Here is a 15778-nt window from a genome sequence, read left to right on the forward strand (position 1 = left end):
TGGTTTCAGAAGCAGAGGACTTTAAAGTGTCTTTTCCTTCTCGAGTATCATGTCTTACTCTGCTGGCAGCACGCTGTGTCATAATCTGCCATACTGTGCTGTGACTTTTTTGACTCCATCGATACTGTACGTCAATACTTCTTTTACTTGTCCAGCAGGAAGAAAGGTCGATATGGTGCTGCCCCACGCTGCCACCACCCACCGCGGAGGTGTCAGGCTTTCATCTTTTTGCACAGGCAGACAGATACAGCTGCTGTTATTGACAAAAGCTGTTTGGAGGTTTCTGGTGCTTGACTGTGCAGCTACATGCTGGTACAGACATGATGCATAGGCAACATTTTGAATAAATACACTTTTTGGCGTCACTATTACATATAATTACTAGGTGTGTGTATCTGTCCATCCCTGATGAATTGATATGTATCTAGGGAAACTGTTTTGTCAACAATCTGATATAATACTTACGAAGACCTACTAGAAAAACAACAAAACATTTTCAAGCAGAAAAGATGTCCACACTGAATAAATGCTCCCAAAAAGATGACATATTACAATTACAGCATTTTGACATTCTGTCTTCATTGGGAAATATGTAACACGTGACAAAGAAGGTCAATATGTAGACTTTGGATGGGGTCAAGCCAATAAATTACATTCACATCAGTCTCTTTCCAATGTTAAACACTGAACTCTGCTGCTTTTAATCACACCCCTGTCACTTTTTTACATTCTCTATTTATCTTTACTTATTTCTGTGTTCGTGGTGCATCAATAAAGGATGAGGATCACCTCATCTTATCTTATACTGCAGTAAGCTACATCATGCTAAGACGACTGGAATAGGCTTGTTTACACAAAGACAGGCTCCATCAATGCTCCATAAACAAGTTAACAAAGAAAATAAAAGACATGAACAAACAATGGTTCACATGTGTAACCCAACATCTTCTTGTTTTGGCTGCTCCCCAGTTAGGGATGCGGAAGCGGATCACCTGTTTCCATTTCATTGGCAAACTGGGCCTGGCCCAACCCAGCATGGAAATAATGCAAATGTTTCATGAGGAAGGAAATGTATTCAGCACATTTAGACATTCAACATATCTAGTAAAGGCATAAAATGCCCAAATATAATGAAAAATATGAGAAATTACTCAAAGGAAAGAATTTATAATATCCTCTTTTGAAGTAAAAACTCTGATATAAAATTGTTAATGTGAGAATAGAATTTCATAGTTACCGTTGACGTGTGACGCGTGCTTTGAATTTAACTTTGTTTTTGTGTTCTTGTCTCACTTTCTCTCTCTGTAGGCTCTTCAGGAGGCAATGATGAGCATGCTGTGGTGTTCAGGGAAAGGTGATGTTATTGATGACTGGTGTCGGTGTGATTCCAGCGCTTTTGGCTCAGACGGACTGCCCACCTGCGCCCCACTTCCCCAACCTATGTTAGTAACATAGAATAATATTACCTCTCTCCAAATACATCACTCTAAAATGGGTTGTGGTAAATACCATCCATCATTTTACTGGCAGAACTCTGTATTCTGCTGCAGTGGTCTCAAGTAATGTGCCACCAGGAAGCATGAATCTTATTGTGACCAAATATTACATCCATGGATATATTACTGAAAGGGTTTTCTGAGCATGAGCACAGGGACCAGAGAGATCAGAGGACCACTTGGGCAAAGTCTCAGTTTGAAGTTTTTGTTGGAATGTCGCAGGGCTCGATTAAAGGACACACAATCACCACCAATAGATGCAAAACCACCACAAAGAGACCCAAAACAACCACAAAGAGGTGCAAAACTACAAAAAGACACAAAACCGTCACAAAAAGGGGGGGGGGGGGGGGGCATTTTATGTATCTGTGCCCAGGACCCCATTGTCTGTCCATGATTACAACGTTCATTGAGTTGTTGTTGTTGTCATTGTTGTTGTTGTTGTTGTTGTTGTTGTTGTTGTTGTTGTTGTCGTCCAGTTTGGGTGTCCTAATCAATGAAATTAGCTGCTGTATTGATTGATTGGCTTGAAAACCTCTGTGCATATGGGTCTCAATGCCACAAAGCTGCAGAGTGCTAAGGGTTAAGTCAGACCTCAGGGGAGACATGGCCTTACTGTTGACAGAAGAGTTTGTGATATTGCAGAATATGTTTTCATTAGGTTGCAGGTTTGCAGGAACAGGGGGGATAATGTTAGCTGTAAATTACAGTAATGAGACCAGTTTGCTGACAACATCTTTCACTCAGTGGCCTGGTTTTGCATCTCTGTCGCTCTGTTGCCAGGCTGAAACTCTCTTACACCTACGAGCCCAGCAGCTCATTGGTCATCATGGAGTGGAACCACACTGAGCCACCAATCGGGGTGAGGATAGTTGATTACCTCATCAGCCAGGAGAAGGTGACAGAGAGGACTGACCACTCCAAAGTTGAGACAGGTACGTCAGTCTAGAACTGCCCACGTCAAGAGTTTGGCCATTGATGGCAAACAACAGATGGAAAATTGTGAAATTGGCTAATGTTGCCAAGCAACTAATGATGCCAGTTTTCATAGTGGTTAATGAAAAAAAAAATGATGGCCCTGAAGGTAAAGTCATAAATATTTGTATTCAAGACACCTTAGTTGTGTAGGACCATCCACTCGCAGTGACCAAGTGAAGATGCCGCTCTCTTGGACTCTTGTCATTCGTTCTTCCAACCCATTCCCCTCTCACTCCCTGTATTTCCAGTATTTACCAAAACAGCAAGAGGGACTGTTGATGTTCTGGATGTGTGGAGATGGGTAATGAGTATGCCGGTTGGCCTCGGTTTGTATGGGCAGCTGTTGGCCAGTGTTCATTATTTATGCTGGCTTAAACCATAAACCCCCAATTTGTCAGCACCATGTGGCCACATAAGCCTAATTTGTTTTATCTAGTCTACCACCTGGAAGAAATCCTGCTCCAAAGGTGAAAAAGGAGGAATTTTATCATACTGTGGTTTGCAAGAAGAAGTATGTAAACATCTTATATAGCAAAGAACACTAACCTTTCATGAATGTCATGTTTCATCATAAGAGTGTGCCCTGCAGTTTGGGAAGCCTTCTCCTACAAAAATAACCAGTACATGAAGTCAATAGTTCTAATGGCCAATCAAATATGAGTATATTCTATATAGCTTCACATACACTGATCATTTTAGTGATGAGATACAGTATCCTTCTAAACACCCTAACTTTGCTCAGGTTTACACATCAATTGCGTTGCAGGCCTACTTCAGTTGTAGTTCTCAAGGCCTCCACAAGATGGTGAACACTAGTAATAATTACAGAGTTCTGGAGTATTACAGTGTTTAGTTTGTTGGTTGGACTGATTTAATTAAATAATCAGCTTTGCAATACATTTCCATACACATTGTGATCTAGTGTACCACTTTAAGTGTTGCAAAAAAAGGAGCTATGTAATTGACAAATTAGCCATATGACAGTATATTCACTGAAATCTGGTACTCACAGTAACTGACAAATATTAAAGTTTTAAAGTTTACAGGAAAGATTCATTGTCGTTTTCCCAGCATCTTTTCTTAATTAGTGTTTTCAAACGGCGTTATATTTCTTCACTGTCTAATCCATTTGGCATCAGTTATTTGCTTATTAAGGTATGTTTTCCCTTGTGTTTTCACTAAAAAGAGGAAATCATGAAGCAGCCAAAGGAGCAGCAGGAGTGTGTGTAGCCCTGTCATCCATAACTGAGAGCACAGCTTATTTTGCTGGACCTATATGAGTGGAAGCTGGCAAAACAGGGGCAGTTTATTTTAGCAGTAATGACCCAATCCATAATGGAGGCTGTTACAGTGCCCGGCGAGCACCAAAGTTTGCTGTAGCTTTAATGAGAAAATAAACTGTATTAGTCACAACACTGAGGATCATTCATCAGTGCAGTAGATTCAGGTGGGACAGCAAGGCAGGTGAGCATTTTCTTTACAGGTCCAGCAGCAATGTTCATTTTAGCTCTAAACTCCAAAACATTTACCATTCACTTATCTCCTTAAAGAAGGATGAACATCAATGGTGCTGTGTATACATAAGAGCAGAGGCACCTCACTCTCCCTCTCTATATTACAAGCAGTACAGTATATATTTCATAGACTGGTGCTGTAAATGCACATAAACAGAAACCATGATCACAGGACATTTTTTGTGCTTCACTGAATTTTAAATCGTACTTGATGGGGCCACTGTGCAGCAGTATTATGCCCTTTAGAGCTCGTGTATGTTCCTGGAATGCAACTAAATAGAACGCTGAGGGAGAATTTAGAGTATTTTACTGCTGGAGGGACAAAACAGACATTAGTAACAGCAGTCATTATGGCTGCTGTAAAGCAGAATGTTGTGTATATGTGTGGCTCTGTATTCATTGTCCACTGAGCATATAATAAGTGCACTGTACTGCATAGTATGCATGGTGGAACCTCAGATCAACCTAAATGCAGCCTGATGAGACATCCAATCCCAAGCCCTGTTGGCTACTGCCACAGTGACTTGTGCCCAGCTGTGTGGAAGCTGAGCGCCCCCTATTGATAACACACTTATTTAGCTCATTTTATGTTGAAACATTTTCAGTGTTGTGCTTTTAGAATGAGTTATATATCAGCTTTTCATTCCTGATCATATCGGACTGAAGTAATGAATTAGGCAACATGAGGGAACACTGTGGACATGATCTCCAGTCTAGATAACAATACACAGTCTGCTGCAGCTGAAACACAAAGTGAAACAGTTTATGCATGTTGTTGGATCTCACCCATTTGATGGTGACTCAGTAGTTTGATTCAATAGTTTGTGTTCAGTTATTGTATCACATTTTCTTTGGGGGTATTTTAGAATAGAAAGCCTGGATTTTAGTGTATAAAGTTAGTGCTGCTATGTAACGCTGAAGCATATAAAACTATTTCAGGTCCAGCAGTTTTCAAAGAAAAGTTTTATAATCATCTTGCATTCAAAAAGAAGCTGCTGGGCTCCTGTACATCTCCCTAAGAGCTCATGGTGTGTGTAGAAGCACAGCATCAGCATCATCCTGAAACTGGGTACTCTTCAGAGCTGGGCCTCATGATCACATTTTACAGATGGAGCAACCTACAGGTGTTTTGAACACAGGTGGGACCCAAGTGCAGGGCACAGGCAAGGTGGAGTTTGGCAGCAAAAAGAGTCAGTTTTATTGTAATCAGAGTTTTGATGAGGGGATGATGGAGGAGACAGAAGAGCAGGAAGACAAGTAGATGAGTGGTGATGCCGGAACTCGAAGAGACAGGTTAGTAAATATGAAACAGAGTAATGACTAAGACAAAACGATTTGGCTGAGAGGCAGGTGCGCAGACTGGAAGCGGAGATGAGTTGATTGCAGACAGGTGTGTGTGATCAGCAGAGCTGGGACACATACACATGCAGACAAGACATAAACAAAGAGAGAGAAAGACAGGAAGTACTGGGAAGACGGAGAAAGGGAAAACACAAGGATCCACTAGGAATCTTCTGGGGGGGGACACCCACAGCTGTAACAACAGGCACCTCATGTCAGCTGATACTGTACTTAAGTCATACACTACCTGTGTTTCCAAACAAAATTACAATTACCACAAACTAACTGCCGCACGAAAGCTGGGGCCCTTAGAGATATGAGGCCTAGGGGCCATCTTTATTGTTCGTCAGTTGACTCCTTCATGTTTTTGTCTCTTTTGGAGTGAAGACATGGAAAGTGCACCATCAGTGGAAGCTCTGCGCTAATTTACAGTGACTGCAGGACAACAACTGAAACTTTAATGCAGGGGAGCACTTTGACGAGCAACAATGAAATATCACTTTAATGGCAAATATGACCTTTCAGTTTCTGTTTTGGAATTTTGGAACATGATTTCTTCCTGTGCCCTTTGAACAAATCGCCTGTGGCAGCTTAACATTACCGCTGTGTTCCATAGCCGAACAAAACAAACGCTTGTCCCATCCCCTAATTTGTGCTGTCAGAGCGATAAACAGAAGATGAAAACGGTAGATGCTCAAGTATCCAGCATGATTCTCTGTGGTTGGGAGAACATTTAGGGGCTGCAGCGCCTTGATATAATGTTTACTTAGACTTAAAGTTCAAACAAACTTCTTATCTGGCCACAAAGTCAGTCTTTCGGGCATCAGAATAGTACTTTGGTACAACATCAAAGTTTGCAGCTTTTGGAAAGAGTTAATCATAATCAGGCATATTGAAAGAAACATCATTCCTTTGTGATGCAACAGGAACTGCTGCAGTCTCAAGTACAGATTAAGTCATTACAGCTGAAACAACCTGCTGATGTCTCTTTGTTGTTATCAGTGAGTGGTTGATATGGAGATATTCATGAGGAATATTCCAATCAGATAAACAGTCTCACAAGAATGGTCTCGTATCTAACAAGATCCTGTACGACCATGGAACGTATGGCAGTGTTTTCAGGGAAATTAGCACTGGTACTGGGCAAGACACGCAAAATCTGTGGCACAGGAATATTCCACCCATGACTGGATTGTTACTGACGTGCTGAGCTTTTCCAGTTTATCAGTTTTGCTGCACTGTATAAATAAGACAATGCTTGTTTCCACCGTTAGTCATCCTCATTAAACTAATGGAGATTATTTTCTTACACAAGGTAACGTCTTTCAGCTCCTCTAGCGCCACATGATGATAATTTCTTCACATTTTCCAGCCAGTTCCATAGCTAATCACTCGCTCTCTGTAGGGCCAAGGCCCATAAAAGATGGCATAGATATTATGCTATGTTCTCTTTGGAAAAACAGACTCCAGTCTCTTCACCAGTTGCTTGAAAACAAACTCGCAGACACAACGCTCGCCTTAGAGGTATAATCCATCACTGCAAAAGTGAAGCAGCGGATGAATTTATCAGACTTTACTTGTTTGTTGCCTAAAGCTCCATTTTGTTCATTCTCCGCCACCTGAAACGCATGACATTGCACTGTTAAAAAAGCTGAGTTTACAACTACCCCAGTTATGCTACTTGAGCGTATTTGAGATTAAAGAGGCCTTTCATGTAAAATGTGCACTTTAATGTGTGCCTCAGCATGTTTTCTGACACTTTTTGCTGAGTAAGTTTTATTTTATGACATCAGATCAGCAAGTGTGAGAAGTTCTCTCATTTTCAGGTATTCTGGACTTTGTGATAATAAATACTTAATCTGTATAATTAGAAAGGACCCATATATAAAATTATGAGTGAGAACCATTCTAAAATAAAGCAGCCATGCGTATTTCACGTAGGGGATGTCTTGGTAAGAGGAAAACAATTCATAGTTATAGTATTATAAGTTGAGTCACACTCAAAGGTTGAAGTCCTTTTACTAATATTTCAGGTCCGTTTTTCCTCCCAACAAAGAAGGTCTACATGTTAGTAAGTTATAAAACAGTGTTGGACACAGTCATTCTCTATTTTATAATGCTGGGCTATGCCTGGAGTATTTTTTATTATTTATTTATTTATTTAGATGATCTTAGAAGTAGTACGTGAGAGATTAGCATCTGGTCCAATAAAGACAAAAGACCTGTACCTCTCTGGTGCAGCACATCGATGCTGGCAATGAATCAAGTCCACCCTGCACTGTGAAAGGCCTCCACATCAGTTTAGGAGTGTTTAGTTCAGGGCAGCTGTTTTGACTTTGTGGCCATAGAGAGATATTTGTTGTTGTGCTATTGGTTGCAGTGTAGGGAGGCTTACCAGCATCCAAGTTTCTTCACTTTGGAAGAAGCTTCTCTAATGGGAAATAGCATTTTATGGGAGGAAGAAACTTATTTTGGAAAGATACCAAGAAAGGTTTCTTTCCTATAAAGTGATAGTGTCTGCCTGTGAAATATCACATAGTAAAATACACATTCTCTTGACTGTGAAACTCTTAAAAGAGGTCTTCACTTTTGAATTGCCACAAAGTAGAATTGCAAAACTACTATTTCTAAGCTGTAAAATAAGATTTGCATTCGTGCCAGGATGTGCAAAATTTATGTTGCTTCTGTCAGCTCCGAAAGCATCCTCTGGCATTTTTCAGTTTGGCATGTACAGGAAGTTCTGATGGCAGAAATTTGTACGCACGAGAGCTGGTATCACAAGCATGCCAGTCAGACAGAGCCTACAGGTTTTTGGTAGTACTGAACAAACACAGCAGTAAGTATGGCAAGCCCTGAGGGGAAAATGTGCCAGTCACCACCCACACAGCTTAAAGTCACATGTTGTCACAACTCAAATAATTTTGTACCACCGGCAGCAACTGTTTTTTTGTTTGTTTGTTTGTTTTGTTTTGTTTTTGTTGTTGTTGTTGTTGTTGTTTTTTTGAGGCCACATGGAGGCAGCAGATCAAGCCATAAACACAACACAGACATATCATCAAATTTACAAATCCAACAGACAGAGCAACATTAATTCACACTGGGAGTCATGCTTCATTCCCCATGACCAAAGAAAGTGCCTTATTCGCTCTCCTTTTAGCTGTTTTTCTCCACTAACTCCTGAGGGAAATATCCATCTTTTGCTGCCTGTGTTGCCACTGTGTTCATTAGTTTACCACCTTTGTCTGTTGTTTGGCGCTGGGCAGATGGCGTACAATGAGTCTGTCATTGCTTTTTTGATGATAACAGCTGCCTGCTGCTGGTGGAAACAGGGTGATGAGAGGAACGAGACTGAATCAGCTGAATTTGTAGCCAGTAAAACCAAAACGACTGAGTTAGAAGCCACTACAACACTGCGTAGGACTGAGGGGAACTGTGGGTTTGTCCCTACGAGTATGCTGATTTACTCCATTGCTAATATAAAGATATTTATCAGTGTAGCTTTAAGGTTGTAATGCTTCCGTCTCCATGGAAGTGGTTCTTAGGTTGGTTATATTCAGTGCAAAAGTCAAGTTGGTGGGAGAAGGTGAAGCTTCTGTCAGAGAGTGCAAGGCTGTGCTCTTTCCCAGAAGCAGTATGTGCCAACGCAGATTACGTGCTGAACTCAAAAATGCCACAGTACAAATGATTAATTCATTTTTTGGCCGGCACTAATGTGCATGATAAATGTAGTTTGCCTAAATCACCAAGTACAACTGCAAAAGAAAAGAGTTCCCTGGTAAAGAAAGAAAATGATGGAGAAATGGATGTGACCATCTTAAATTTGCTGATGGCTATCCAACATTTCCACCCACTGGACAAGACACAAAATCTGAGAGAGCTGAGAGCTGCACAAAAAACTTTCTCCTAGAGAGGAATGAGCAGCATCCAGAGAAACTAAATCTCCATCACTTCCTTTAAGTCCAACAGACACCAAGAAGATAAGGTATAGGTCTGAGGAGTAAAAGTTCACTGAGATCACATTCCATAACTTATGGGTGTAGAAGTTGTCAAAAGTTTTAACTGCTACCTTTGGGTACCATTTGGACTCTCCGATGTGCGAAATAGTAAAAGTTATCCAGCTCTGGTTGGTGTGACTCAGATGCATTAAATGGTAAATGGACTGCATTTCTATACAACTTTTCTAGTCTACAACCACTTAAAGCAGCTTACAACACGTGCCACATTCACCCATTCACACACTCACACATCAAGCCAAGGATCAAACCACCAATGCTCCTGAGCTACCTCCACCCTTAAAGGTGCAATCTGTAGGAAGTGGCCACCTGTTGAATTCATGCTCCGGACAAATAGGAAGAAGCGTATCACTAGAGTAACCACTAACTGCTACTGGCTGCCGTTAACTAGTGAGCTCAGTCAGCCATGCAGCTTGCACTTCAATTAACCTAGCTGACTGTACGTAGACTGGGACCTTAGAGTACCGGGGTAGTGTTGGTTTTTACGCTGCTTGGCCACAGGGGCTTTGGACCACCAGGAGGAAGAGGTTTTCAGTGAGGAATGCTGGCAAGGAGTCGCTCTGGAATGGGCACTAGAACCAGAGCTGGTCAAGAGGGCAGCTGAACCGGGCTCATCAGCCTCCCAGTAGACATGGCCGGGCGAGGATCCAACATGGTCTCCAAAACAGACGACAGTTTGATGAATACAGTACTAATGTGATTAACAGAAGTTCCAACCAGAACTCTGACTCCAGTGAAGACAAACTCCTTCAGATGGAGAAAGTGGTACCGTAAAGTGGGAGAGGAGAGAGAGGGAAGTCAGGGATCAGTTAGTGTCCAGCCGCCACCTCCAGAGGCCTGTTGGATTATCACTTCTTGAGGTGCAAGTGGTATTATGAGATAGGGGTAGCTGGTTGGCATGCAAACCTCAGGAGATGTCTCTGCAACTTTGACCTAACGTTAGCACTGTTACGTCTTCATATTCTTTTGAGAATTTTAGTTCATTTTTGAATGTTTTAAAGAATTATAACATGTCGCACCTTTGAAAGAAGACAGAAATATGCTTGATTGCTTTGCAGAACACACCCTGATGTGAACATACAGGCAAATGTTGCTGGGCAAGGATGCTGTGTTGAGTAATGGGAGAGGGGAGGGAAGGGGAGAAAAAGACCACCAAGGAGAAAAGAGAAGTGAGGGAAAGAGAGAAGGAAGCAGAAAGACAGGAGCAAGGTTGAAAAAGACAGAAAGTTCTGGAAAAACAAATGTACAGTGTGGTTTTGATTTCAGCTGTCGGTCTTCTGTCATCTCGGAGAATCAGTCTTACGTGAGCTGATGTACAATTCTCCACAGATCTCCTCTTGGCTGCCTCTCTCCCCCTCTCTTTGCTTTTCCCTCACCACTCCCTCATCTTTCCTCTCATCTCTTTCTTATCTGCACGCTTTGAATCTTTTTCTGACCACCTCCCCTTTACCTCCTTTGCTGTCCTAATTTCTTCTAGTTTGCCCCTTCTTTGGCCTCCTCTCCCTTTTCCCTCGTCTACCTGCTTGTTTTCTCTACTTGTTCCTTCTTTCCCTCATTTCTCATGCTTTCCTGTTCTCCTTTTCTTTTTATCATCCATTCGGTTTTCCAAAAGGCAACAAGACAGGGTAAAACATGGGTCAAACGGCATTTGCTGGATGAAAGGTCGACACAATATACAGCCAGCCTACAGTCAAAATTTGTTTAAAGTACACTAATGTAGTGCTTAGGAGGGGCTCTAAGGCCATTAAAGTCATTTTTCATGACCACCTCCTTAGGACAAAGGAATGGTGAAACCCCCAGCTCCATGAATGCAGGCTGTATTCACAATATTATGTTTTACAAGTTAAAAATTAGGAGTTATGATAGATGCATTGCAGTATCTTTGCACCATCTTTAATGATACTTTTACATGCAGTGATGTAACTGTGCAATGTGGCAATATAGATCAAATGGAATCCCTGCTCTGGATGAGTAATAAAGGGAATCCATCAGCCAGAATATATGGACTTGTTTTCTACAATTGCGGACATATATCAGTGGAAGATATTTTAATAAATAAATGTCTTGCCAGCAGCTATGGTTGTGATGATTATAACGAGCCTTGTGATTTTGATTCTGTATAACTTCAACCAATGCAATCAATCTTCCTAAACTTTCAGACAAAAGAATCTGCTGTGTGGTTTGTTAATTTTGCAGTTTTTAGAGTATCAACCTCCTAGATTTCTCAATTCAAAAACAGAGACAGTCAAACAGCAACGTGTTCAAGTCCAAATGTGGTATTGTCAAAATGCGATGGATGAGGAGATAGTTGTTGCACTACATCAGAGATACTTTAAAATGCTATATGAGAGTCCCGACTAAAAGTTGAATCTTCTAATCAAGTCCTTAATAATTTTCCGCACTATGATTTGCATGTTGCCCCAGAATAAATCCTTTGTTTTCACACTTGTAATACTGTTCACTGAAACTGTTTGATGCTACTTCAAAATCTGAAATACTATTTCTTCCACAAATTTAATCCCCAAATGGCTTGCATGATAAATTCCAGAAGGACAGTCAAAACAGAGCATCCATTTACGGGAAAAGATCTGAGCAGACACTGCTGATCATCTGTGGAAGAAACAAAAAAAAGACCAGATATCTGCCCTTTACTTTCTCTGAAGGATCATCAGAAACAGATGTCGGAATATCCCCCTGTTTTCTGCAAAACATCCTTAAAGCTGCATTGTGTATACATAGACCTTGTACTCGTTGACAGCTGCACAGTTGCATTTCCGTATTTTTTTTCTCTTGTTTGTGGTTATGTAATGTTAGAAAACTTAACATACATACAGCTGATGATTATAGTATCCAGGACTCGGCTAGATCTGGGGCTGACAACATCTTGTTTGTGCAGTGATCTCTCCCTTAACAAGCTTCAGGCACACAAGGTGAGATCATCGTGGAAGTGCACACATACACTCACGCATATGCACGGTCCCCAGCAGATGTGTGGAAGTTTCATGAATAGGAAGTCTGCTTTAAGTCAGGACACCACTCGGGTGAGCCAGTCTCGCTGTGAAAACAAACATCCCCTGGGCTGTGAGCAACCCCATGATGTAACAGCTTTGATCACCCAGCGAGGGCAAGGTTTGCTCAAGGGTCAGTGGTACAAGGATTCCAATCAATAAACACATTACTCACCAATCTACATCACACCCACATACGTACACACAGACACCGGGGGGGACCAGAACACGTGTGTCTCACCCCAGACCCTCACCGCATGAGCCTCCTCCAAGCACAAGTCACTTTCTCTGAGCTCCCAGTGCTCGACACTTCCCACCTGCTTTCTCTTTACTGCACTGAGCAGTGTCATCTTGAGCAATCCAAAGTTGTTCCCTTCATTTCTGTGTAGCTTGGGTGTAAATTAAATGCAATTATCCCAAACAGTGCCATAATTTCCACACTGAGGTGATATTTTGACCCCACCACCCACCCATTCACTTCCCTCTGCTTTTCTGGTCCAGGCAACAGCCCAGATGTCCCTTTAACTATTCACATTTTAGCTCCACCTGGGGAATCCTGAGGCATTCACGGGCTAGACAAGATATGCAACCCCTCAAGCATGTCCTGGGTTTGCCCTCAGGTCCCCTTCTAGTTGGATGCACCTGGAATACTTACACAGGAAGGTGTACATGATGCATCATAAACAGAAGCCTGAAACACCTCAGTTGGCTCCTCTCCGTCCATATGTGCAGTGCTTCCACTCTATATTTGTCCATAATGTGTATTCCTTACCTTGTCCCTACGGGTGTCCCCAGGCACTCTGCTAAGAAAGGTTTATTTTTAAGCTTGTATCTATGATCTTATTCTGACTGACTCCTCCCAACTACTGCATGTCCCAAACTTCCTCTGCAATGCAGGAAAAGTTCCTAAAAAGGTAGGAGTTGGGGATATTCTGGCCAGGGGCCTAGTTCACCCTCACTGCATACTGAAGTTTATCTAGTCTAGCAGCTTCCCCAATCATCTGATCCAATTTACCACAGGTAGTCATCAGTTGACAGCTCTGCATTCCTCTTTACTCGAGTGGCCAAGGCACACATTTCACATCTGACGTTATGACTGCAAAGTTCATCATCAATCTTTGGCCTGGTGCTCCTCTGCCACGTACACCTGTGAAGTACTACAGGGTTGAAAGTGGTGCTGGTTAGTCCACGACTAGCGCAGTTCAACAAAATACCATTTGATTTTAAGGTCCATGACATTTTACTGCAGGGTTTTTAATCTACTCACGCTTACTATATGTTGGTAATGATTCACATTTAATACATTCAAATATTTTACTTTAAGCTATCTTTTTTGTTAGATGCTCCAGGTAATTAACAGCTCAGTTACTTTTCTCATTCAGTTAACTAGAGAGTCAATATTGTTGTATTCTTCACCAAAAAAGACAAAGACGCAGGGTGGATGCCAGCTGTAGGAAGACAGACAGTGAACACATGGGACAGCTTTTATAGCCTATGGGCCCAGGTGAGCTTCATCAGCCAAAGACCCTGCCATGTCAACCACTTTCCTGGTGTGATTGGCCAGGAGACCCTCCAAGACAGTGGATTCACCCTGCACCAGAACTGTTTCAAGGCCTCTCTTTTGTATTCATTTTGCTTTCCCCGATACCATCTTAAAGGCCATGTTACCTTATCATGCCCGCAATTTTAGATTCAATGGCCAATAACTGCATCCTGATTTGATTGTTTGTGTTTCCATAGAAGATATTTGAAATCTCTTCTGGTGGAGTTCAACGTCTCCCTGTGGTGAAAGAAACGATACCTCACCTTCAAGGAATGCTTTCCTGCCAGTGTTTCACTTAGTCTTCTGGGAATTAATGACCTAATACATACAAAGACTCATACCCACGTCTTTGTATCTACTTCTTCTGCTGGTCATTGCCAAGGTCAGGTTATTTAGATTCACACTTTCCTCTGAGTTCTGAATCCTCTGACCACAAGGACAGACAGCTGATGGGACACATTTTATGGTTTTCCAATCTTCCAATCAACACAGGGTAGTACTGAAAGACTTCATTAGATACAAAAGCAATGTTTATTTAAGCTGTGGTGACTGTCACCAAGCTCACAGTCTTATTCAAATTAATGCTATCGGTGCCATATTTTTTTTTATCTCATACATCAGCTGTGTAATTCCTGTGAGTAGCTTTGAACTGCCAATTACAGAGGGGTGCTTTGGCTGAAACCTCTACTGGAAAGCTGATAGGCCTCTTTGGGCATCATCATGAAGAAGATAAATGTACTATATGTCAGAGGCTAAACTGCACTAGCAAATGAGACTCTCTGGCACATGGTCATGGAACTAATGAAAAACATTTCAGTGATAGTATTCCAGTGCTGTCTGATTCACCTCAAGCCCTGCTTATATCATTCTCCATATGGATTTGTTATTGTTCACACACAACCTTCTCTGCTGCCCTGTGCAAACACCTCACAGTGCACCCAAATGAACAACAGAATAGAGATGTACTTGAATATTTATTTGGAAAGCACAAATAATGCAATGGAAACAGATATTTCTTCTACCCAAAGTAGCTTGTTATTATTCAAGCAAAAAAAAAAAAGAGTCAGTCCCATGACTGATAGGTCTGTGCATCATGCATTATGTTTCTTTAAATCAATTCATATCAGTGTGGATGGCCACAAGATAAAAATGCAGACTCTTGACTCTAAGTGTCCCTCCCTCCCTGCAGTCGAACTTGACATATTGGAATAAACCTTGAGTTCTGTCAGTGGGGTTCCCTCAGGAGAGCTACGTCACGCATAACACTGTGCACAGATGCGTTTCTCTTTAGATGGGGAGGAATGTGATAAACCATGTAAAAATGGAACTAAAGAAAGGTGTTAAATCAGCAGCTGCAGCAGAGAAGATGCTGCTGGTGTGTCTGTGTCTGCAGGAGGGCTTCACATCCAGAGAGGAGACTCTGAAAAACATATATGTTGAACGTGTACGTTCACTGACCGAGTGTCAGGAGGAATCAGTCTCTCCCGGGCCAGACCTAATGGTTTGCAATGCACTAAAATCAAGGAGGATTTTATTATGTGTAAAGGTTAGCATTATTGTAACTTAGTATAGTTAAAAAGTGGTTGCATCCAAGCACGGTTTAAGAATGCAGAAGCCCTAGCCACATAATCTTGCAGACCCTTGGTTATAATTGATATTATTCATAATTCATATACTGGTTATAATATGAACTGAGAAGGGTCAAGCAAAGAAGTGGAACCAAGAACAGATTGTTGAGGACTTTGTGATGCACAAGGCTCAGAGAATGATGTTTCGACAGGGGCGTACAACAGCTACAGAGAACTCAGCAACCACTACTGCCTTACAATGTAGCATCGTGTGTGTTGCTTGAATACAGTATATGTGTTTGTGGCTGCAGCCACTG

At 41.7% G+C, this 15778-nt stretch overlaps 1 protein-coding gene across 5 annotated transcripts in view; it reads left to right on the forward strand.

The window, feature by feature from the left end:
* The window catches only part of astn1 (astrotactin 1), a 361427-nt gene that overhangs the window by 313103 nt on the left and 32546 nt on the right, over window positions 1–15778 (forward strand). For all 5 annotated transcript variants that reach the window (XM_076744683.1, XM_076744682.1, XM_076744685.1 and 2 more), the window contains 2 exons: window positions 1309–1442; window positions 2280–2431. In XM_076744683.1, the coding sequence (XP_076600798.1) occupies window positions 1309–1442; window positions 2280–2431 (286 nt within the window). The remainder of the gene's footprint in view (window positions 1–1308; window positions 1443–2279; window positions 2432–15778) is intronic.

Source organism: Chaetodon auriga, chromosome 12 (assembly GCF_051107435.1).
Source record: "Chaetodon auriga isolate fChaAug3 chromosome 12, fChaAug3.hap1, whole genome shotgun sequence".
NCBI classification, from domain to species: Eukaryota; Metazoa; Chordata; class Actinopteri; order Chaetodontiformes; family Chaetodontidae; genus Chaetodon; species Chaetodon auriga.